Source organism: Molossus molossus, unplaced genomic scaffold, assembly GCF_014108415.1.
Source record: "Molossus molossus isolate mMolMol1 unplaced genomic scaffold, mMolMol1.p scaffold_m16_p_13, whole genome shotgun sequence".
NCBI lineage: Eukaryota > Metazoa > Chordata > Mammalia > Chiroptera > Molossidae > Molossus > Molossus molossus.
This window is the reverse complement of record NW_023425348.1, coordinates 71,754,445-71,780,231: the sequence shown is the minus strand read 5'-3', so window position 1 is coordinate 71,780,231 and position 25,787 is coordinate 71,754,445. Positions and strand designations below refer to the sequence as shown.

General features: G+C 40.1%; 1 protein-coding gene across 9 annotated transcripts in view; it reads right to left on the bottom strand.

The window, feature by feature from the left end:
• The window catches only part of QSER1 (glutamine and serine rich 1), a 63,302-nt gene extending 42,839 nt beyond the window's left edge, over positions 1-20,463 (bottom strand). For 6 of the 9 annotated variants that reach the window (XR_004959211.1, XR_004959212.1, XM_036258104.1 and 3 more), the window contains exons 1-3: positions 20,267-20,463; positions 3,822-3,931; positions 3,264-3,425 (exon numbers count right to left, since the gene is read on the bottom strand). Coding sequence is in view for 6 of the 9 variants with exons in the window: in XM_036258104.1 (XP_036113997.1) it covers positions 3,264-3,425; positions 3,822-3,931; positions 20,267-20,463 (469 nt within the window). In the remaining 3 variants the exon portion in view is untranslated. Of the gene's footprint in view, positions 1-3,263; positions 3,426-3,821; positions 3,932-5,411; positions 5,451-18,448; positions 18,553-20,266 lie in introns of those variants that run through there. The other 3 variants (XM_036258111.1, XM_036258109.1, XM_036258110.1) reach the window with 3 other exon arrangements.
• Between the last annotated feature and the right edge of the window lie 5,324 nt (positions 20,464-25,787).

The window sequence follows — 25,787 nt, the reverse complement described above, 5'->3', positions numbered from 1 at the left end:
TAATATAACATATAACCTTCAATCCATCAAAACTTCTATAAGACTGACAAATTCTATAGATAAATTCTGAAAATTACATTTCAAAATCATTAGCTTTCTTAGAGCAGAAACAAAATTACAGGTATCGGCAACTCATACCTATAACTGTTACATAAATATCAGTATATATATAAATGTCAGTATAATATTTTTAGATAAGGCCAATTAAGAAACCAGTAAAGCCCTGGCCAGTTTGGCTCAGCAGTTGAGCATTGGCCTACGGACCAGAGAGTCCCGGGTTCAGTTCCTGCTAGGGGCACGTACCACAGAAAAAAAAAAAGAAACCAGTAAAAACGATCACTGGCTGGGTAGCTCAGTTGGTAAGAGCATTGTCACAATATGCCAAGGTTGTGAGTTCGATCCCTAGTCAGGGCACATACAAGAAGCAACTAACAAATGCATAAATAAGTGGGACAACAAATCAATGTTTCTCTCTCAAATCAATCAATAAAAATTAAAAAAAAAAAAAAAAAAAAACCTAAAAATTTACATACTCTCTAGTGATTAATTTATCCAATGCAAAAAATACCAATGGACAAGCCAAATATTCATAACATAAAACTGAAACTAAACTGCCTAAGTTTAACATGATAAATAAATCTCACAATTACAGTAAGGTTAATACTGCAGTTTCTTTTGTAAAAATATATGCACTTAAAAAATCTCTTGCATTTCAAGTTTTGACTTCCTATAGACAATTCTCAGTAATAATAGATGCTTGTTTATCATAAAAGGCTAATTAGAAATTAATTAATAAAATACTATCAAGAAGAGACTGTTAACATTTCAAGACAGTATTCTAGCCCTATACAACTAAAGTAAAAAAGTGTATGCTCTTGTGATCCAAAAATTCCACTTCTAGAAATTTATCCTATGGAAATAAGTGGACACAAAGACATTTGTATAAGATATTCACTATAGTTATTGTATATAATGAACAGAAACAACCTAAATGACCATCAACAGGGGATTGATCAAATAATGATGGCATATCCTAATACTGTTGCTATAAACATTGATTAGGTGGATATATATGTTTTTTTTTTTTTTTTTTTTTTTTTTTTATACTCATACGAGGACATTTTTCCATTTTTTGCACAGATAGAGTGGGAGGGAGAGAGAGGAAGAGAGAGAGAGAGAGAAACATCAACGTGAAAGGGACACATCGAGTGGCTGCCACCCGCACGACCCAACCAGGGCCGGGGACAAACTGCAACCGAGGTACATGCCCTTAGCGGGAACCGAACCCGGGTCTCTCCGGACCGCAGGCTGACGCTCTAACCGCTGAGCCAAACCGGCCAGGGCTATATATGTTTTGATATACAAAGATATCAGAAAAGAATAAATACCAAACTGTTAAATCTTCTTTAAAAAATGGGACTGTTGTTAGAAACTATCACTTTCCATTTTATACAGCCTTGTATTGTTTACATGTGAGCTTCCATTAAAAATTTTTTTTTACTTTGGAAAAATGGGGGAAAACAGATCTAGCCCTTACAAAAATATTTTCTCATTTCTTTCCAATGAATGTCAAAAAAGTATTACTATTACAAGGACAGAAAATATCTAGTTATACTTAAAAGAATAAATAACACTTATAATTAATGGTTAAAATAATATAACCATAGGAACCAAAACAGAAAGTCTAACTGAATATGTATAATGTAAAATTATTCCAGAAAGCAAAAAACAAAGCTATTGTGTTTTTAATGTTGCTTTATTTCACACTAAAACATTAATTATCTCCTTGGAAGCAGAAAAAAAACTGCTGAGACATATTGAGAAGCTCTACTAATGGAATTCACATCAGAATGATAAAATATTATTTCAAATAGCTATCATTTACAAATACCTTTCAAATATGCCTTAACATTTTTTATTCTTTAAAATAAAACCTTAAAAACTAACCTTCCTGCCATCCTACAAAAAATAAAAATACATACAAATAATTGTGGGTGAGAAACAGTTGAAAAATAAAATTAAAAAATGCATAAAGCTCTGGCCAGTGTGGATCAGTGGTTAATGTCAACCCACTCACTAAGGGGTTCTTGGGTTTGATTCCTGGTCAAGGGCACATACCAGGGGTGCAGGTTTGATTCCTGCCCTGATCACCCAGCACGCGGGCGGGAACCAATTGATTTGTCTTTCTCACATGGATGTTTCTCTTTCTCCCATGCCTCTCCCCCCTTCAATGGAAAAGTATCCTCCATGAGGAGGATTAACAACAATAAAATACATACATACATACATGCATACATACTGTACATGTACTTTCTTTTCCTTATGATTTTCTTGGTAACATTTTCTCTATTTTAAGAATACAGTACATAATATGTATAACATATAAAATGTGTTAATCAACTGTTTCTCTTATTGGTAAGGCTTCTAGTCAATAGTAGGCTATTAGAAGTTAAGTTGTAGGGGAGTCAAAAGTTATATGCAACATAGGGAATATAGTCAGTATTGTAATAACTATGTATGATGCCAGGTGAGTACTAGAATTATCGGGATCACTTTGCAAATTATATAAATGTCTAACCATGACGCTGTACAACTGAAAGTAAATAATATAAAATAATATTCAATGTGAACTGTAATTGGAAAAAAAAAAAGTAAATTTTATTTTCTTAAAAAAAAGTTAGCCCTGGCCAGTTTTGCTCAATGGTTAGAGCAGCCCGCAGTCGAGAGACCTGGGTTCGGTTCCCGCTGAGGGCACATACCTCGGTTGCAATTTGTCCCTGGGGTCATATGAGTGGCAACCACTTGATGTGTCTCTCACATTGATGGTTCTCTCTCTCTCTTCCTCTCTCTCCCTCTTGCTCTATGCAAAAATGTCCTTGGGGAAGGATAAAAAAAAAAAGTTGTATGTGAATTTTCAATTGTACAGGGGGTCAACGCACCCCTAAACACCCATGCTTTTCAAGGGTCAATTGTACTTAAATTGCCAGATAAAAACTTTATTTCTAGGGTTTATCTTTAATGATTTAATGACTATCTACCTTCTTTAACTTGTTGGATTTTATCAGAGTGTTAAAACTGAATTTCTGCTAGTAACACTTTATTGAATTATAAATTTATTATCCACCTTAAAATTGTGAAAAATTCCAGGTTTTAAAGTTCACTGCAAAATCAATAATTAACTTCACTCTCAGCCACACTACCATGACAAGGCCATACAAAGTATATTTTTACAAGACTTAAAAATTCTGAAAACAAAGAATCACCTGTCTGCCAGGATGGAGCCCTGAATTGTGGTAAAAGAGTAGTTCCTGAAGAAGCAGCCGGAGCTGTTCGAGATTCAACAGAAGAGAGAAAGTTCATTACTGAAGATTCCTTAGTGTTAGTGCTGGCACTGTTCACACCAGTATCAAAACTTCCAGAAAGACCTACATAGAAGATAAAATATATCCCAAAGTAAAAATATTATTAATATAAAATTATATTCCTGATCATATTTTAAAAAGGAATCTCTGAAATTTGAGGCCAAAAGTTCTACAACCCTAAACTGTTTTATTTTAAAATAGCAAACAAATATTAATTTGACCAAGCATAGTTATAATTTAAAATCTATAAAAATGCATGAAAAGATATCCCAACTAATTAATTATATAGATATTCCTTATCAATAAAAGAGAAAGCTTTTAATCTCATTTTCAGTAAAAAATTTCCCATGACACTGTTATGTCCTGCACATACATTCATAACCCATCTGAAAACTGATTTTTCTTCTTATTCACTAAATGTGTCCAGATTCATGTTATATCTCACAAGAAAATTTTTACCGGTTGGCTGAGGTGTGGTAGGATATCCAGGAAGCTGATGAGAGGCTGCAAAAGTCTGTCTCTGAAGATTTGTTTCAGAGAGTGAGGGATGTCCTTCTTCATAGCTTAAACTGGAGGATAATAAACATAAGTGACCAAAAATACATCGCCCAAACCATATAAAAAAATTTCTAGAAAAAAAATTTCTAGAAGAGCAATTATCAAAGGTAGCATAAGTCTTTGACTAAATTCCTTTCCTAGAGACAGATAGATCAAACACAGTCTGAGAATACTGTCAAAATGGGGAACATAAACTGAAGATATACAATGAAGAAAATGGTATTGTGTTTTCCTTAATTCAACTTTTACCTCCTAAAAAGTCCTTTGGGAGAGGTAAAACACAGTATATTGGGAAAAGCAATGTCCTGGAAAACAGGAGAGCTGAATTCATTGTCCAAACTCTACTACTGGCTTACATTTTGATTACAATAAGTGATTCAATTACTGTTGGACTAATTTCCCCATCTATATAAATAAGGGACTACACAAGATAATCTTTAAGATTCCTCCAATTCTAACATTGTAGAGTATCAGATCATTCAAAAGAATTGATCATTAATACTATTTCCTGAAAGCTCACCTAGAAAATTTCAAGCTTGTACATGTTGAGTCACTCAAAACAAGATGTTTACTTCCCTTCATTTTTATTTTGAATATTTAAACCCAGAGAAAAAATTAAAATAGTACAATGAATACACCTGTCACTTAAGATTCAACAATTGTTAACATTTTGTTATATTTATCTTTCCCTATACACACAATTTTTTTCTAACTAAACCACTTGAAAATAACTTGCAGACATCATGACACTACATCCTTAATTCCTTCAGTTTTATCTCATAGGAATAGGATATTCTCCTATATAACCAATTATTAGACTTGAAGAACTTTAATATCAAGTCAATAACAGCATGTCACATAGAGGTCATAATCCAATTTCCCTCAATTATCACCAAAATGTATCACAAAATTTTTAAGCTTTTTCCATGTAGGATCCAATCAAATTCAAGAATGGCATTTGGTTATGTCTCTTTAAATTCGGAACAATGTCCTCACCCTACCCATAATCCCAGATCCCATTTGTCTTGATTTCGACATGGAATTCTTGATCATAGCCTATTCCAAATTCTGGACTAGTCTGACTGCTACATCATGAAAAGTACATAGTGATGCTTTGTACTTCTTATCAAATAACATGAAGATGCACACACAATGTCAGTTTGTCTCATTATGGATAATGCTAAACTGGAAGGTACCATCAGATCTCTCTGTGTAATTTTTTTCTCCTTGGAAATTAATATGCAATTTTGAGGTATTATTTTAAGACTGTGTAAATATCATGATCCCAACAGCCAAGGGTTTTAGGTATCATCCATTCATGATATTTAATTCAATTATTGCTTTGAAAATTGGAAATGGTAGGTTTCTGATTATATTATTATTTCATATTTAAAAGTTAGCATTCTTGCCCTGGCTGGTTTGGCTCAGTTGTTAGAGCATCAGCCTATGGACTGAAGGGTCATGGGTTCGATTTCTGTCATGGGCACGTACCTGGATTGCAGGTTCAATCCCTGGCCCCAGTTGGGGTCATGCAGGAGGCAACCAATCGATGTGTCTCTCTCACATTGTTGTTTCTCTGTTTCTTTCCCTCTGAAGTTATTTATTTTTAAAACAAAACCCAGATTAAAAAACAAATTTTATCCTGGAAAAAATTCCTCAAACCGTGGTCTATTTCTAACTCCTATATTTGAACCAATGTAAGATCTCCTTTGAATAAATGTACATTTCATATAGGCCACCATGACATATCCCTCCCTAGCCCCCAGGGCTAGATGGTTGGTAGGGAGAGAAACAGTATTTTTACTATCCTACATATTCCAAACATTACAGGAGCTAAGGCCTAGAGAAGAGGAAGAAGCCACAGGATGAGTCACACTCCTTCAATCTTCTTCCCAGTCTAGCTTAAAAATTTGATCTTCCATTCCCTCCCCATATACTCAAAGTGGGGTGTGGACTCAATCTTGATGATAAGGGTCAGAATTTTGCAAGAGGAAGTATCATCTTCCTTCAGGTGCTGTCACTTAAATTCCGAAAATAATTTCACATTTTCCTGAGTAAAAATTAAAAAACAAAAACAAAAGATATTAATTATTCAGTTACCACTCTTTACCTTTTTTATTTTTTTATCCTCACCCGAGGATATGTTCTTATCAATTCTAGAGAGAGAGGAAGGAAGGAGAGAGAAACATCTACCAGTTGCCTAACGTATGCATCCTCACCAAGGATCAAACCAGAAACCTGGGTTTGTGCTGTGACTAGGAATCAGACTGGCAACCTTTTGGTTATGGGACAATGCTCCAACCAATTTAGCCATACCAGTCAGGGCACCCTTTATCTTTTTTACTCTAAGTCTGAACATTCCCTAAACTTCTTTCTTAATTTTAATCTAATTTGTTTAACAAAAAAAATTATTTTAAGGCAGATGAGAAAGCTGACACAAAAATCTCATTTAAAATGGCAATTCTTTCAGTGAATATGGTACATGATCATAAGAAAAAAATGTTTCTAGGCAGGGGCTGGGTGGAGGGGGAAAAAGGTAGAGATTGATGTTTCTTTCTCATTAGTGTTTCTATCTCTCCGTTCCTCTCACTAAAATCAATAAAAATATTTTTTCAAAGAAAGAGTAAGTTATCTATGGTTTATATCCAGATATTAGTAACATACAAATCTACTCTTTGGGTAGCATACTTCTGTCCTTAATAAGAAATAAAATGGCCCTGGCCGGTTTGGCTCAGCAGTTAGAGCATCAGCCTGCAGTCCAGAGAGACCCGGGTTTGGTTCCCACTGAGGGCGCGTACCTCACTTGTAGTTTGTCTTGGCCCTGGAAGGGTCGTGTGGGTGGCAACCACTCAATGTGTCCCTTTCACGTTGATGTTTCTCTCTCTCTCTTCCTCCCATTCTATCTGAACAAAAAATGGAAAAATGTCCTTGAGTGAGGATTAAAAAATTAAATAATACACATTCTAAGTTTTAAAATCAATTAGCAAAAGCTCCATGAAATATGTTAAATCCCAGGTAAACACACCAGAACTTGCACACAAGTCATAAGTTACTTAAGCAATGAATGAATGATTTTGCCTTAAGTAGTCATATCACTTTCTTCTTTATTAAAGAATTCAGCCCTGGACGGTTTGGCTCAGCGGTTAGAGCATCAGCCTGTGGTCCGGAGGGACCCGGGTTCGGTTCCTGCTAAGGGCACGTACCTCAGTTGCAGTTTGTCCCCGGCCCTGGTTGGGTCGTGCGGGTGGCAACCACTCGATGTGTCCCTTTCACGTCGATGTTTCTCTCTCCCTTCCACTCTATCTGAACAAAAAATGGAAAAATGTCCTTGGGTGAGGATTAAAAAAAAGAATTCGGCCACTGCCTAGCCAGTGTGGCTCTGTTGGTTGAGCATTGTCCCATGCACCAAGAGGCTGCTGGTTCAATTCCCGGTTGGGGCACATGCCTGGGTTGTGGGCTAGGAGGCATGCAGGAGGCACCCGATGAATGTCTCTCTCCCTTCCTCTCTAAAATCAATAAAAACAGGGATTCCAAAATGGCAGGGGAGTGAATGGAAGCTACACAGACCAACTCCCAGGACCAAACTGGAATTACAACGAAAATAAAGACAAATCGTCAGGAAAAAGCAATAGAAAAGCAGCTTGGAGGACCATATAAGCAGGGACACTGACTAGTTCCTGAAAAAAAAAATTTTTTTAAAAGAAGAAATAAAATAAAATAACATCAATAAAAACATTCTATAAAAAAACAACCACGCCCTGGCCGGTTTAGCTCAGCGGTTGGAGCGTTGGCCTGGGGTACAGAGAAAACCGGGTTCGGTTCCCGCTAAGGGCACGTACCTCGGTTGCAGTTTGTCCCCGGCCCTGGTTGGTCGTGCAGGTGGCAGCCACTCGATGTGTCCCTTTCACGTTGATGTTTCTCTCTCTCTCCCTCCCGCTCTATCTGAACAAAAAATGGAAAAATGTCCTCGGGTGAGGATAAAAAAAAAAAAAACAACCACTAGTATTTTATACAGTCATAATTGTATTACATTATTTATCATATTGTAAGATTGACTTCAGGTAGCAAAGCAGATAGAATATTTACAGATTGCCTTAAAATATCCCACATATGTGGTTATGTTTAAAAAAAAAATTTAAGTCTTTATCTTTCAGAGGCATATTATGGTTGAGTGATACATACATGGCCTGAAATTTGCTTTGAAATAATCCAAAGCAAATACAAAGTAGAGAAAGTAGGTGAGAGATAGAAATGAAACAAGACTGACCATGTGTTGAAATTGTTGAAGCTGCCTAATTGATATATGGGGATTCATTACACCATTCTCTCTACATGTGTTTGGTTTGAATGTTCCATAATAAAAATGTTAATGTTTATAGTCTAGGAAAACAACTTTAGTGGGTAAATCATAAGGTTAATGTGAAGGAAGAAAATATAATGAACATTAGAGATAAGGTATATGTTTTAAAACATAGTTTTAGCCCTGGCCGGTTTGGCTCAGCAGTTGGAGCGTCGGCCTGCGGTACAGAGAGACCAGGGTTCGGTTCCCGCTAAGGGCACGTACCTCGGTTGCAGTTTGTCTCCGGCCCTGGTTGGTCGTGCAGGTGGCAGCCACTTGATGTGTCCCTTCACATCGGTGTTTCTCTCTCTCTTCCTCTCTCTCCCTCCCGTTCTATCTGAACAAAAAATGGAAAAATGTCCTCGGGTGAGGATAAAAAACAAACATAATTTTAAAAGAGTTCATAAAATATTATTCACGTGTCATAATTTACAAGCTTACTCTCTTAAAATTTCTTAATAAACTGTTAAGTGTGAATAACAGACATACTCACTTCAAAGTACATTTTATGAGGATGATGCTAAATGATCATAACAGGATTCACAGTAATCAAGATTATTCAGGTGGTGTATTAGATTAGCTTTTAATAGCAAGTTTGGAGTCATCCTGTCCTATGCTATATGAAATACAACTTAGAAGCAATTCCAATCATTAGCATGTTGAAGATCAGACTGATCCCAAATTTGCTTTTTAAAGAAAAAAAATTATACAAAGATATTAACCAGTGGCAAAAGACCATCTCTAGTTTTGTTTTACTTTGAGGTTTTGTTTTGTTCGTTTTTTGTTTTATTGTATAGCTACAGATCTACTTAAATACCACCCTTCCAAATGACTAACATTTTTATTTTGGCATTATTCCACTAAATCCTTTGTGGCTCTGACCAAATCAATCTTTGACTTAAATAGTTTTTATGTCTAAGTGAAGATAGTACCAGCTGCTTTATACCACAGTAATATTCATCTTGCAGTCTGCTCAATGAGAAATGTTTTAAAATATTAAGCCATCTAATTTAAGCAGATTCAAGCAAAAGTATTTTAGCTAATCCACATTTTTGTGTTTGCCATGCTTCACTGGGTCAGACAAATCTTCTCTCAAGTTATTTAAGTAGGATCAGTGATCACACAGTACTATAATGAGAATGATGGCATTAAGTCATATGAAAATTTCATTATTTTATGCTTAGTTACACTCCATAAATGCCCACAGGCCTATCACAGGACAAACTTACGTGGTCAGGATCCCTAAGAACCTTAAATTTATGGAGGCCAAAATTAAACTATAAATATTAGATAATACATCAAAGCAGAGTATATTCCAGCATTAAATATATTCTTTAGTAAATCAATATTTATTGAACACTTACTATATGACAGATATGAGGGGAAAAGACAAATAGTTCAAGTTGCACTGTCAAGAAACACCCAAGTTAAAGGACAGGAATCAACAATAAACAAGAACAAATATTTAATATCAAGGATTGATAAATGCTATGAAGAAACTTAAAGCAGGGTTATTGGGCTACACAGTGATGGGGGCGGATAGGGTAACTAAATCCCATGCCACTGAAGGTATTAAAGAGAGACCTTACAATGTGACACTTCGAATAGAATGAAGAGAGGGAGAAAGCCATGCAGATTATTAGAGGGAAGAGTGATCCTAGCAGAGGAAACAGCCCAAAGATCCAGAGATAAGAGCATTCTTGCTGCCCTTAAAAACATAGTGTTTCAGAGATCAAAAAGACAGAGGGCAAGGGAGAATCTGTGGTCACTTTTAGAGGCAACATATTCCTCATTTAGGTGTGTTAATTTGGCCCATTCAAAGAATGACCTGAAAAGCTGCTAGTTTTGAGTGACAAAAGAAGGCCCTGCAACAGCTCCAGGCTGCTATACAAGCTGCTCTGCCACTTGGACCATATGATCCAACAGATTCAAGGTGCTGAAGTGTGAGTGACAGACAGGGATACTCTTTGGAGACCTTGGCAAGCCCCTACAGGTGAATCACAGCACAGGCCTTTAGGATTTAGGAGCAACACCCTGACATAATCTGCAGATAACTACTCTCAATTTGAGAAAGAGCTCTTGGCCTACTACTGGGCCTTGGCAGAAACCGAATGTTTAACCATGGGCAACCAAGTTACTATGTGACCTGTGACATTATGAACTGGATGTTATCTGACCCACCAAGCCAAAAAGTTGGGCATGCACAGGAGCACTCCCTCATCAAGAAGTGGCCCAAATGCCCATGGTCTCCACTCCTGCTACATTGCATTCTCTCTCCCAGCCTCTACCCTTACTATCAGTTGACAGAAGAGAAGATTTGGGCCGGTTTACAGATGGTTCTGTAAGATATGCAACTACCACCTGAAAATAAACAGCTGCAGCACTATAGTCCCTCTCTGGAACATCTCTGAAGAATAGTGGTGAGCAGAATCCTCCTAATGGTCAGAAATTCAGTGAACTTGGTTGTTCACTTGGCTTGGAAGGAGAAATGTCCAAATAATTATATGTTGATTCATGTGCTGTGGCAAATGGTTGGCTGGATGGTCAGGGATTTGAAAGGAGCATGAATGGAAAACTGGTGACAAAGAAATTTGGGGAAGCAGCATATAGACAGACTTCTCTAAATGGGAAAAAAAATTCGTGTTCCATGTGAATGCTCATCAAAGGGTGACCTCAGCAGAGTATAATTTTAATTATCTAGTGGACAGAATGACCAGTTCTGTGGATACCAGTCAGCCTCCTTCCCCAGCCAACCCTGGGCTCAAGAATACAGTGGGCATGCTGGCAAGGATGGAGGTTATGCATGGGCTCAGCAACTTGGACTTCCACTCACCAAGGCTGAACTGGTTAGGGCCACAGATGAGTTCCCAATCTGCCAGCAACAGAGACCAATACTGAAAACCTGATATGGCACCATTCTCCAAGGGGATCAGCCAGCTACCTAGTGGCAAGTTGATTATATCAGACGGCTTCCATCAGGGAATAAGCAGCATTTTGTTCTTACTTGAACAGATACTTACTCTGGATATGGATTTGCCTTCCCTGTATCCAATGATTCTGCCAAAACTACCATCTGTGGACTTAAAGAATGCCAATGCCTACCATCATCATGGTATTCCACATGGCATTGCTTCTGATCAAGAAACTCACTTTCAGCCCTGGCTGGTGTGGCTCAGTTAGTTGGGTGTTGTCCCATGCACTAAGAGGTCACTGGATCAATTCCTAGTCAGGGCACATGCCAGGGTTGTGGGCTCAATCCACAGTAGGGGTGTGCAGGAAGCAGCCGACTGATGTTTCATCAATGTTTCTCTGTCCCTCTCCCTCTCTCTCTAAAATCAATAAAACCCTATTTTAAAAAAGAAACTCACTTCATAGCAAAAGAAGTACAGGTATAGACCCATGCTTATGGAATTCACTGGCCTTATCATATTCTCCAACATCCTGAAGCAGCTGGCTTGACAGAACAGTGGAATGGCCTTTTGAAGACATAGTTCCAGCATCAGCTAGGTGGTAATACCTCGCAGAGCTGGAGCAAGATTTTCCAAAAGGCTACCTATGATCTCAGTCAGCATCCTGCTGCCTTGTGCTGTTTCTCTGATAGCCAGAATTCACGGGTCAGGAATTAAGTGGTATAATGGGAGTGGAACCACTCACTAACACACCTAGTGACCCACTAGCAAAATTTTTGCTTCCTGTTCCAGTGACCTTGTGCTCTGCTAGCCTAGAGGTCTCAAGTCCAGAAGGTAGAGGAATGCTTCATCAGGAGACCCAAAAATGATTCCATTCAACTGGAAGTAAAGACTGCCACCTGGGCACTTTGGTCTCCTTATGCCTTTGAATTAATAGGCGAAGAAAGGAGTTATAATGTTGAATGAAGTGAATGATCCTGACTCCCAAGGGGAAATTGAAATACTCTACAATGAAAGTAATGAAGAATATGTCTAGCATACAAGAGGTCCCTTAAGGCATGTCTTAGTATTACCATTACCTGTGATTAAGATCCATGAAAATTATAACTCTCAATCCAGGCAGGACTAATAATAGTCCAGACCCTTCAGGAATGAAGGTTTGGGTTACCCCACCAAGTAGAGCCACAGCCAACTGAGGAACTTGCTGAAGGCAAACAGAATGAGTAGTGGAAGAGGTAGTTATAATACAGCTATGAGCACATAACCAGTTAAAGAAACAAGGACTGTTAACTGTCAAGAATATTTCCTCATTTTGATATGAATAGATGTATTTGTATGTGTGTGCGTATCTTTGTTTTCTTTCCTCTCTTATTTCTTTATCATGTAACACAGGATGTATTGAGTTACACTAAGTCACTCAGAGTATTTAAGTTATGGGATATCAAGGAAAAGAAACTCCAGCATTTTACCTACTCTCTGGGGGAAGAGATTGATGTTTTCAGTTCTATACAGGCCAGTTATATCATGTTAGAAGAAATTATGACCGTTTGTCTTTATTTAAAGATTAAGTTTAGTTGAAGGATCTGCCTATGGGTGCAAAGTTGACAACGGGTAGACTTCTGATGGGTTAATTTTATGTGTCAAGTTGTTGGCCATGGGGTGCCCAGATCAACCATTGTTTCTGGGTGTGTCTGTGAGGGTGGTTTCTAATAAGATCTGCATTTGAATCAGTGGGCTCAGTAAAGTAGATTGCCCTCCCTAATGTGGGAAGGCATCATCTAATCCATTGACAACCTGAACATAAAAGGCAGAGGGAAACCCCCCCCCCCTTTTCCTGCCTAACTGAGCTAGGACATCTCATTTTCTTCTGCCCTTGGACTAGGATTTACATCATGGGCTCCCCTGGTTCTCAGACCTTAACTCAGATTGAATCACACCACAGGCTTCCCTGGTCTCCACTCTGTAAACAGGAGATCTTAGAACTTCTCACACTCCATTACTGTGTCAATCAATTTTTATTTTTTTATGTTCACCAGAAGACATTTTTCCATTTTTTGTTCAGGGAGGGAGGGAGAGGGGGAGGGGGAGGGAGAGAGAGAGAGAGAGAGAGAGAGAGAGGGAGAGAAACGACGACGTGACAGGGACACATCAAGTGGCTGCCTCCCGCACATTCCCAACCAGGGCCAGGGATGAAGTGCAACTGAGGTACGTGCCCTTGACCAGAATCAAACCCGCAACTCATTGGTCTGCTGGCCAACAATCTAACCGCTGAGCCAAACTGGCCAGGGCTGAATCAATTATTTATAGATAATCTATCTACCTATCTCTCTCCCTCTCGTCCCCCCTTCCCCCATTGGTTCTGTTTCTCTGGAGAATCCTTACTAACACAACCTCCTTCCTGCCTGGTCTGATGAAATGCCTCTCATTCATTTGGTATCGTGTTTTCTACCTCTGCCAATTCTAACCCATTCTGTACTTGCCTACCAAATTACTCTTATTAAAACTTTCTTGCTTGTAGTATCATCATCATCATCATCATCCTTCTCAAAAACCTTTCAAAGCTCCTAATAGGCTATAGAACTAAACTCCATTGCATGTCATCAAAACCTCTATAAAATCTAGTACTAATCAGCCCTGGCCAGTTTGGCTCAGCGGTTGAGCATCAGCCTGCGGACCAGAAAGTCCCGGGTTCGGTTCCCGCTAGGGGCGCATACCACCAAAAAAAAAAAAAAAAAATCTAGCACTAATCCACTGTGCTACTCTGGTGACCACCCCAATGAAACATAGTTTTGTATAGTCTCCCTCCCATAACTGCACTGGGACCAGTAGACTGTGGAAGAAGTGATGCTGTGCCAGTTCAAGGAGCAGCACTTAACTTGTCTGGCACTTCCTCCCTCTTTGGAATACTTGTTCTTGGAAGCTCTCTTTCTGCTAATCCCTTATTCCACTTATGAAACATTAACAATAATTTTGATCAGTGTGTATGTAGTATAGACAAATGCTTCCATGATTCCCTTGAACCTAATATAATTTTTCCCCTGTAAGTTCCCAAAGCATTTTTGTATCTCTTAAAAATAAACAAATATTGCCAGGCCAGCATGGCTCAGTGGATTGAGCATCATCCCATGCACTGAGACAGTCTTGGATTAAAAAATAAACAAATAAATAAATAAATATTCTGCCTAGTAGAATAGTTACTTTATTCATTCACTGAATGTTTAATGGACACTTAAAATGTGCCAGGCACTATTCTAAGTGCCGACAACACAGCTAATATTTTATATGCTATGCTACACATTATTCTGTATGTTGGACAAGGTTCTAAACACTTTTTCTGAATTAATCTCATTTAATCCTTTAGAACTCTAAACAGCATCCTCATTTTACACAAAGAACCTCAAGCACAGAGAGATGAAGAAACTTGTTTAAGGTCATACTGTAAGTAGTAAAGTTAAAATATAAACCCAAAAATTCTGACTTTAGGGCTTATGCTATCAACCATTACTGTAAATTGCCTTCTACAGATGTGAACAATACAGACAAGATCCCTGTTCTAATGGAACATGCATTCTATTTGTGGTAGTTAGGGGTATGGGGAAAGAGTAATAATAAATTATATATATATAAATAAAATGACTTTAGAGAGTGATAACGCTATGAAGTAAAAAAACTGTGATATGACACAGTGATGAGAAGTTACTTTACATAGGGCAGTCAGTCAAGAGAAGGTCTTTCAAGGGGGTAACATCTGGAAGACCTGAATGTCCAGAAGCAGCAGCAAAACAAAGATTTGTAAAGAGACCTCTAGATAAAGACAACAGCCAGTGTGGCTGAAGGGTGGTAGGAGGAGTGAAATGAGGTCAGAGAATTAGCTGTGGCTCAGATCATGCAGGACCTTGTAGGTCACGACAAGGATTTTAGATTTTCTTCTTGAGAAACATTGGAAGGTTTTAAGCTGGGTAATGATATTACCTGATTTATATTCTGAAATGTTAACTCTGGCTGTTACATGCTTAATAAACTCTAGAAGGACTAAAGTGGAAGCAAGGAGAGCAACGGGAAGCAACTGCAACAGTCCACGCAGAAAGTTATGGACACAGAGATCAAACCAGCAGGATTCATTAACAGAGTGGATATAAAAGGAAAGAAATGAATCATAGACAGATCCAACCTTTTAGGCCTGAGCTACAATAAAAGTGGCATTATTTACTGAAGTGGGAAAGATTAAAAAACCAGGTTGGGGGTTAGGATGATATCCATGTTTTGGATATATTTGTTTGAAATACCTCTTTGATGTTCACATGGAGATAATAGGTAAGCAACTAGGTATGAATCTAGAGATATAAATATGAAAGTCATTTGATACATATGGCATCTTCACTTAGGATGACTTAAAGATGTTAGGAGGCTACTATAGTTATACAAGTGAAAAATAATGGTATCTTGAATTAGGGTAGAGTAGTGGAAACAGAAGAAACTAGACAATTTCAAGATATAGTATTTAAGAGATAAAAAAGTAGTAGGGCTCTGTGACTGAGTACACACAATTCCTGAGCAACTAGGTGGACAAATGTGTGACTGAGATGGACCTCACTAGACAAACAAGAGGTGGGGTAGGTGGGGAAAGCATGAACTCATCACTAAATGCCCACTACATATCCAAGTAAAATCTCAGAGAGGAAGCTGGATATGCGATTAGGTGCTCAGAAGAGGTCTGGGCTTTAGCCACATGTATCTCCAAAGATTATATTTAAAGCCATGAGCATAGCCCAGACAGTGTGGCACAGTGGTTGAGCATCGATCCATGTACCAAGAGGTCACCGGTTCAATACTCAGTTAGGGCACATGCCCAGATTGTGGGCCAAATCCCCAGTGGGGGACATGCAGGAGGCAGCCAATTGATGTTCTCTCTCATCAATGTTTCCATCTCTCTCTCTCTCTCGATAACCAGTCAATCAATCAATCAATAAATGGATGTATGTGATTGAGCATGGATATATGTGATGTCCTCAGGAGAAAGCACAGAATGGACAAGAAACCTTATCAGTACCAAGCCCTGAGGAAATGACAACATGTAGAAATTAGAAGAGTAAGGACTAATGAAGAATAGGGAAAGCAGCATGCCAGAGAGGTAGGAGGAAAATACACTGCTATGGAAGTAAAAGGAAGCATGTTTGAATTAGCAAAAAAAGGTCAATGGTGACAAAGAACACTGAAATAAATATGTTAATAACAGTTAGGTTTCCAGGCCGGTTATAAAAACTCATTTAACCCATTATATAGATAGATTATGGCATCAAACTATTTTACCATGAAGTAGTAGTACAGCACAGTAATTACACATGCAGGCTCCAAATCCACAATGCCCAAGTTTAAATCCCAGCTCCACTACTTACTAGCTATGTGTCTCTATGTATGTTACTTAATGTCTCTATGCCTCAGTTTCCTCATTCATTAAAGGAAGATAAACATAATACCTAAGGACTAGTGGAGGATTAAACAGTGTGCATGTGTAACATCGCTTAAACAGCAGCTAGCACACATTAGTTGCTCAGTAAATGAGTTACTATTGCTTACATTATTTCGATGGGAAAATACTTTCTGAGAAAAACAAGTTTGTTTAAAATAACCTTAGTAAATTGTGATCTTACAAGGTCTTTTTCCAAAAGCCTTGAGGAAAACTCTAGCTTTAAAACTTATTCAAAAACTACTTAATATAGTAGCTGACCATTTTTATTTTATTTATTTATTAATTTTTATCCTCCCCGAGGACATTTTTACATTTATCCTCAGATAGAGCAGGAGGGGGTGAGGGGGGAAGAGAGAGAGAAAAACATCGATGTGAGACACATCAACTGGTCGCCACCCACACGACCCCAACCGGGTCCAGGGACAAACTGCAACTGAGGTACGTGCCCTTAGTGGGAACCGAACCTGGGACTCTTTGGTCTGTGGGCTGACGCTTTAACCATTGAGCCAAACTGGCTAGGGCAGTTGACCATTTTTAGAGAGCAATTATTGTTTTGTTTTCTTTGGAGGGGTACCTATCACATTCATTACACTACACATACTATAATCAGAAAGAACTCATTAGTAAACTCTAAAAACTGGTGGAAAAAAATATATATAAATCATTGTCAAACAAAATATTTCCATCTATTCACTTTCTGGTGCATATTCAAATATAAACATCTATCATCACCATGATAAAAGTGCTGTCTCTTCCTGTTCAGTACAAAATATAAATATCAGATAGAGAAAAGGCAGCAAGTCTGCAGCTTCCTGATGATCATCTTATATCCAAAAGCATGCAGATATTTACAGTATCGAAAAGAGCCCCACAAAAAGTATTTCCAACTCTATAGTGATAGGCAAAAATATGCTCATTTAGTCCCTAAAACTGAGAAAAGCACAAATAAATGGAGACAAATATGACCAGTTCTTATCCCTGAATTTCCCATACTATTTTAGAAATATTCAGAAATCTCTCTGTACACTCTATTTAAGGTAAAATGCTGAGGTTTCCCATTACCTCTTTATTTCTCAATGGTTTAAAACAAAAGAAATACCTATATCTGATGGAGCTGTTATATAAAAAAAGTATTGTTTTAAACTCATGAAAAATTATTTACCATGCTTTTCCCTATCTAATGAAAATGTTCCATTTCAAGACCAAGCAGACAGAAAGTAAGATGTTAGATCCCATGCCAGTAACAACTGAATGTCATTACCATCTGGTAGCTTCTGAATAGGTTACTGGAAACAAGGTGACAGACAGGCTAATTCTTTATGGATAAGTATCCATATTACATCATCACAACTAGTACTCATTTGCACCTTCAAGAAGAAACTGCCACAAAGGGAAACAAAAACATTCAACTGATACTGAATTATGTAAAAGCTCTTTAAAATGTTATAAAAATATGAATAGGCTTTTGAAAATGAAGAGTATTGAAAAACTTAAGGGCACTATTTCAGATTCAGTATTTTTTATATAACTGAAATGAAAGAGGGCACTGCGCAGTTTGAGGAATACAGTAAAATGAGGTACAATTAAGAAGTGTAGCCCTGTACAGATGGCCTGATCCTAACACAAGATGTTAACAAAGCAAGTTGGTGGGGGAGGGGGAAAGCCTGCATTTTCTATGCTAAAATTTTGCTGACCCATCCCCAAAATATATTTTTTAAGGGGGGAGGACTTAGCATTTAAGAATCAGTAACTTCCAATAAACAGAAAATAAATTTCTTTTAGATTATGTGTTCCAAATGAATCTACTTACTGTTTTCAAATGTGTTTGGGAAGTCATTCTTTGTTATTTTGATAAATAACATTTGGAAAATATGACAAGTAGATTTTAGTTTCTTGCCTCAGAAGTATTCTGCTAAAAGAAATAACAGAAATAACTAGGTAGCATTTACCTAATAAAACAGTTTTTCATTTAAAACATAAAAATGTTGCACAAATACCTATCATTGCTGTTCACTTGAGAGTAATTTTAATTTATGAATTACCATTTTCAATGCAAAAGCTACTCAAAAAATGAGTCAAATTACCACCAAAACAATAATAATGGGAAAGATGCTAAACATCTTTCATCAAACTCCTTAAAATGGCTTAATTGTATATAATACAAAGTTATAACTATTTCCAAAAGATTTCAGCGTTTAATAAGTATTTATCTCCAAATTGGCACATCACATCATTGTTTTTTAATCCCAGTTCTTTTACACAAAGGACCTAAATTTTTCTTTAACCAGATTTTTCTCAGTGTCTCACAATCATCCCAAGGTACTTAGCCAAAGATCACCTGATCTTTACACCTATTTTCCAAATCGTTAATGTGGAACTTTCATAAAAACAAAGGTAACCTAAAACACTGTAATATAAAGTTTAAAAAAGTTCACTTCTGTCGTGACAATAATGAAATCTGATGAGACAAAGCAACGAAGCTTCCTGTTGGTAGTTGAGGATGAAGGCATTAGCAACCCAGGATTCCCTGGTCCTTGCAATCAGAAGCTGCACCTACCTACCAGATTCAGCATTGTTCAGCAGAGGTGGCTTTAAAACACCCCGCTCACGAATCAACCAAACCAGACCACGCCTTCCAGTTATCATTCAAATGACCGTTTCACAAAGTGGCACTACTACACATTTCCCGCGAGCTTAAATATCTAGTAAGAGTCAATACTTCAGATTCCCTCGGTCATGCTGGAGCAAAGATGAACTCTTGAACCCCACGCTACAATAATGAACCGGAGCTCCAGAAGCCGAGATGGAGAAGCATGCTCCTGTTTTTCAACCTTTATGGCCTTCAGCGCCGCCCCCCTCCAATTTTTCCCAACTTTCAGTTATCCCAAGACACAGAGGGCAAAGAGAGATTCCTTACTTCCTGCTGCAGTTGAAAGGGAAGAAAACCAAAGAGTAACTCTGAACGCGTGAAAGAGAAATAGCTTGATCTTGGCCACCACTGCAAACATATGTCACCCAGCTCGGCGCAGCATTCGCGCGCCACCAGGACCACTCTTGGGGCCCGACGCCCCAGGGGTTCTCCCGCGGCCCCACACTCCAGGGGCTCTCCCGCAGCCCAGCCCTCCTGGGTCCCCCAATGTCGACACGGCTCGGCGCCTCTTCCTCTCCCGCCTCCCCCACCCTCACACTGCCAGGGCCCCCAAGACCACATTGTCGGTTCCAATACAATGGAATGTCACTGCCCCGAACTCCTCGGGGCCCCCCTGGGCCCCCGGAGGCACTCTCGGGTCTCCGTGATAGCAGAGTTCAGCCACGAACCCAAACTTCACCATGTGAGAGCCCAAGACCCAGGAGGTGACGGAGACCCACGAATCCCGCCCAGCCCTCCTTTTTACCCACGATCCCCGGCCAGTCCCAGGCGCGAATCCCACATTGGGCGCCCCCACCCACCCAAGACCACCGCATAGGAGTCATCAGCCGCCTCTCCGGCGGGGGCAAGGGCAGGGAAACGGGTGGAGGGCTGCCCGCCCGGCCCGGACCCCGGGGTGGCACGGCACAGGGGCGAAGGCCCCAAACGCATCCCCGGCCTTTCCTGGCCCACCACGACCCCGCCGCCCACCCTCCCTACCTGGCCTTGAGGCTGGGGCTGCTGCCGCTACTGCTGCCGGCGGCGACTGCGGCTCGGGGTTCGTAGGCCCAGGCGGGGGCGGGGGCGGGGGGTTGTGCGGCGGCGCGGGCAGCGGCGGCGGCGGCAGGGGCAGCGGGGGGCGCAGGCGGCGGCGGCGGAGGGTCGGCGAAGCCGGAGGTCGCGTAGTTCCTGTCCATCGTGGGGGTTGCGTAGGTAGGGCGGGCGGCAGCAGTGGGGGCTCCTCTAGGGCCCCGTGTGAGGGGGGCGGGAGGGGAGGGAGGGGGCGGGGGAGGAAGAGGAGGAGGAGGCGGAGGGAGCTGCCCCTTCACATGGCCCCGGCCGCAGGACGGGCGGAGGTCGCGCTGGCCAGCTTGTGCCTGGGGATCCTGGGCCGCGGCGCGCGGCGAGGCCCCCCTGGGCGTCAGGGAAGCGGCGGCAACCACGGCCCGGACTCGCGGCGGCGGCGGCGGCGGCTTCGCCCCATGTTGGTGGATTTCCCAGGATGCACCTCCCGCCCCCTCCGCCCCGCCTTCCCCCCTCTGCGCCCCGCGCTGGCCGCTCGCGGGCCAAGCGGCGGCCCGCGAGGCCTTCGCTGCCACCGGCCGCTTTCCGATGGCCAGCGGGGCGGTGAAGGCTCGCGGCCTCCCCAGCCCAGCCGCCTCTGGGGACCCGGAGCGGCGCCCGGCAGCCGTGGCCCGCGGACTTCCCGCCGTCGGTTGCTCCGAGGGGAGCTGTTCGCTCGCCGCGCCCCGCGTGGGAAGGGGCCGCGCCCGCTGTTCTCCCTGCGCCAGGGAGGGAAATGGAGTGGAAGCGGAGCGTAGGGGGCTGCAAAGGGCGTGGGGGACTTGTCGGTGCTTTGCCTGGAATTCGTTGTTTGACCCTTCGAATTATTTTGAGTGACCCAAATACTCAGTTTCCACTTCAAGATTTCTTTCTCTGCGCCTAGTCCCAAACCAGAAACAGCTGAGCCGGCTGTTTTACAGTTCCGTTTACTCCCTTCCTGCCCAAAGTTTGCTCGGCGAGGGGACCCTTTTCCTGCTGTTAGGGGGAGATTTATATTTAAAGCGTTTCAATTCAACGTGTTATTTATTTTCCAATCCTCGTTGAAAGGGCCTTTCCCAGGGGCTCTTATTAACTGTCGCACCCCCACCTTAGGGATTTTCTCATTCTGGATTTTAGACTCCTCTACCCCAAAATAAATAGTGCCTCTTCATTGACTAATCCAGCTACCATCTGGATGACTTGAATTACAATTTAAACTCACTATTCACGCTTTGTGTTGGAGTTTTTTGTTTGCGACTTGGTACCTCAGCAGGACTCTTGACCCAAACATTTACTACCTGTTTGGTGCGCGTGATTTAATTACTCTGACACGAGTTGTGTTTTTTCTACTCTAGTAGTGAAATTTAGGGATCCTAGATAACATCGTTTGGTCCTTAAGGCATAAAGTAAAAGTTAAAAATAAGAGTAAAGTTTCTATTTCTTGACCACTGCCCTTAAAAATCAATACTGGTTTAACGCCTATTATGTGCTTAGCGCAGAAATACATTCTTCAAGATAAGGCAAACATAGGTTTAAGCAAATCGAGCAGGCATAGTAGAAGAACCAATAAATTTGATACACCAGCTCTGATCACCATTTTAAAGGCAGTTTAAACTTTGGTAATGCCCAGTATTGGATTAGCTATTCCTTTTGAGATTAATTTTGCCCTGGGAGATTGTTTTCCTCCTGGCGCCTACATCCTTTTGTTCCTATTCATTCCTTTTAGTAAGTCTTTCGGCACCTGTGATGCTTGGAGTCCGGTCCTGGGGTGGGGAAGCAAGGAAGTGAGTAGTGGTTATTTACAAATGAATTCAAACGTGTAGACACAAGTGACTTTGCCAATTTTATGTTAATTCCAGTATGCATTTACTGGGGTATCTTTGAAAAGTGGTTTTCCTTGGGGGAGGAATTTGCCAGATAATCTGAGATCCTGCAGAGAAGTAGCATAAATCTTCCTTACAACATTTATTTTTGTTACTGCAGAATGGAGGTCTGTAATCTAAATAAACCAAAAAAGTTTTCACTACTGACTATTACGTTTATATATACTTTTCTGAGCACTAAAGTTTTGTCTCTATGGAAAGTGTAGGAAGTGAAGTGGCATGCTATAAATGTTTTATGGCACTTAGTTTGAGATACCCACCACTGGTACTCAGAGTGAGTTATGCAGGCAATACCAGACAAGTGGCAATAAAACCTTTATAGTCTCTCGCACCATTATGTAGTTTGTTTATGTCATATAAATCAGAGAAAGCATATTAAGGAAAATTTTCAATGAGTGTTTTTAAAATAATATTTCTCTGTCACCATATGTGATGTTCCTTTGCCTATTAAGTGAAATTTCCTTAGTTTACGCTAAATCAATACATGTATATTTCCAATGTTACAAATAACATCATTAAATTATTTTAGTAAAATGGATATCTGAAGAATGTTTTCTTCATTACTGAAAATATACTCCCAATGATGCAAACTTTTCATGATCTCTTTTAAATAATCCCCAAATAAGCCACTTTAATTCTAATCTAGACAGTGTCAAAAGTCTGCAGTGAGCCTTGTTCTTGTTTTAAATAAAAATGGTCATACCATTCTTTGCCTGTGGAACTTTTACTCATCTTTCAAGAATCCAGATTAAACACTGTGTCTTCAATGACATTCCCCCAACTTCCCAAAGCAAAACCAATTGCTTCCTTTTCAGTTGCCTTGTGGTGCTTATTATATTTATTTAACACTATCATGTTCATTGTAATTAGTTGTGTGTCTGCCACTTTCCCTCACAGGTAATGAGTTCCTTAAAGGCAGGAGTTATATTTAATCCATTATTGTATCCCCAGCACTTAGTGCTATGCCTGGCATTATAGTAGGTTCTAAAGACATGTTTATTGAATGAATACATACATACACATTTTTTCTTTTTTATCTTCACCCAAGGACAGTTTTGTATTTATCTTCAGATAGAGTGTGAGGAAGAGAGGGGGGAAGAAAGAGAGAGAAACATTGATGTGAGAGAGACACATCGAGTGGTTGCCATCCACAGGAACCCCAACCAGGGCCAGGGACAAACTGCAACCAAGGTACATGCCCTTAGCGGGAACCGAAGCCAGAACTCCCTGGTCCGTGGGCCGACGCGCTCTAACCGCTGTGCCAAACCGGCCAGGGCACATATACTATTTTTTTAAAAATATTCATTCCTAAATTTAACTTGGTCATTTACATGTTCTTTCTAAACAAATAAACCACTATTTCTATATTAATCCTAAAATTAGGAGACAGGGTTTAAAATATTAAATCAAAGGCAGATTGGTTACAAGATACATTGAAATCCTACACTTAAGGAGTCTTTCTTCCCCTATTCCCCTCTTCACTTCTTCTGAGTTTATTGTCTAGGAGTTAGTGATCCCTTAGAATATGTCCATGAGCAGTCTCCCCACATTTTCCACATTTCCCAACCTTCCTCTCACACCATTAAATATTACTAAGTATTTCGACTGTAGGTAACTTGGAGTTAGACTGAGTACATCACCCTCTTTTTGTTGTTGAGGAAACTGAGGCCCAGGATTCAGCAACTTGCTTTAAGCTAATGGAAGCAATCAGTTGAGGGAAGGAACAATGGAACTTCATCTCCATTGAGGTAGCCTTATTTATTAGCTTGTTAGGGAAGGCAGAATTTGGGCTTGTCTGGTTAGAAATGTAGTCAGTAAAGTCCATATATCCCAATGTTACAAATAGATCAACCAGTAATTAGAAAGATCCAAGAAGGTCAAGTTTGTGGTTTCACTGAGACTATCAGGAGTATGTTTGTGAGAATTAGGTTGATAACGGGAATGGAGCCTAGTTTTCCATTTTTCCTTTCTCTTCTAATGTTGAGGGGAACTAGAAGTTCTACTGTGCCAGTGCAGCCCTATTTCTATCTGTTAGGTCAATGTCAGAAAATAAATTAAAACATTAGGAATGAACTTAAGTCTCACTATCATTTATTGGTCTCCAAGGCTTGACCCTATCAATCATCTTTGACTGCTCTCTCAGTTGCCTGTCATACCTCCCGAGCGACAGCAATGGCACCCCAAGAGCTGTGTCTAAGCCTGTTTCTTGGAAGCCACAGTCTCACTGGGAAGTGTCACTGAAAAATAGTAATGAGACATTCCTCCCAGTAACCAAAATTTCAAGAAGCATCTTCAGTCATCAATTTTATAAGTAGAGGGTGTGGCCTGAGCTATTAATATGGATGGATTCCAGGGCTCTGGTAGCTGGCTTGGCTCATGAAGGGTCTGAAAGAAGCAAGGTTGAATGATTGGAGACCAGGAGGCCTGGGAATGAAACACAATTTAAGTATGAGCTGTAAAGATAGGGGTGTGGCCTAATCATAAAGTCTTTCAATGAGTGTAGCTTTTATCTCTCTCGAACTTTATTTTTTTAGAATTGATTTGAGAGAAAGAAAGAAACATCAATTTGTTGTTCCACTGAATCAAGCATTCATTGGTTAATTCAGTCAAGTATTCATTGGTTAATTTTTTTTTCTTTATTGATTTTTAGAGAAAGGGAGAGGGAGAGATAGAAACATTGATGAGAGAGAACCTCCTGCATGACCCCCACTGGGGATTGGGCCCACAACCTGGCATGTGCCCTGACTGGGAATCGAACTGGGGACTTCTTGGTGCTTGGGTTGAAGCTCAACCACTGAGCTACACTGGCCGGGCCGTTGGTTAATTCTTGTGTGTGCCCTGACCAGGAATTGAACTAGTTCATGGGACTCTCAATCCACTGAGCCACACTAGCCGGGTTTTACATGGATTGTTTCATTGAAACCTCAAAATGTCCTTCAGATATGGGTATTGGTTATTAATATTGCCATTTTATAGGAAATTTAGGCTTAATGAAGTTAAGTAACTCCTCAAATAATTTGGGTTAATATAAATTGATAATGGTGCAGGTGGAACTTCAAACCAGCTGTGTTTGACTCTGAAACTCAGTAAGCTTAGTAAAAGGACTATTGTCAAGTTTCTCCACTGAGGAGTTACTGTATTTTTATCTTTTCCTTTATAATGAATAAGAATTTTGTTGGTACTTTAAGGGGCATCATTCTTTCACCACTGCTTTTAGCATCTGTATTAGTTTCCTGTGGGTGCTGCAACAAATTATTATAAATTGGATGACTTAAAACAACAGAAATGTATTGTCTCACCGTTCTGGAGGCCAGAAGTCTGAAATCAAGATGTATTTAGGACTGTGTTTACCCTTAAGTCTCTAGGGGAGAGTTCTTCCTCGCCTATTGCAGCTTCTGGTGGCACTCCTTGGTTTGTGGCCACAGTACCCCAGTCTCTGCCTCTGCCTCACATGGCCTTCTCTTCTGTGTACCTGTCTGCTGCACTGTCTTTTATAAGAACACTTGTCATTGGATTTAGGACCCACCTAGGTAATTCACAATGATCTCATCTCAAGATAATGTAATTACATCTGCAAAGACTCTTTTCAAATAAAG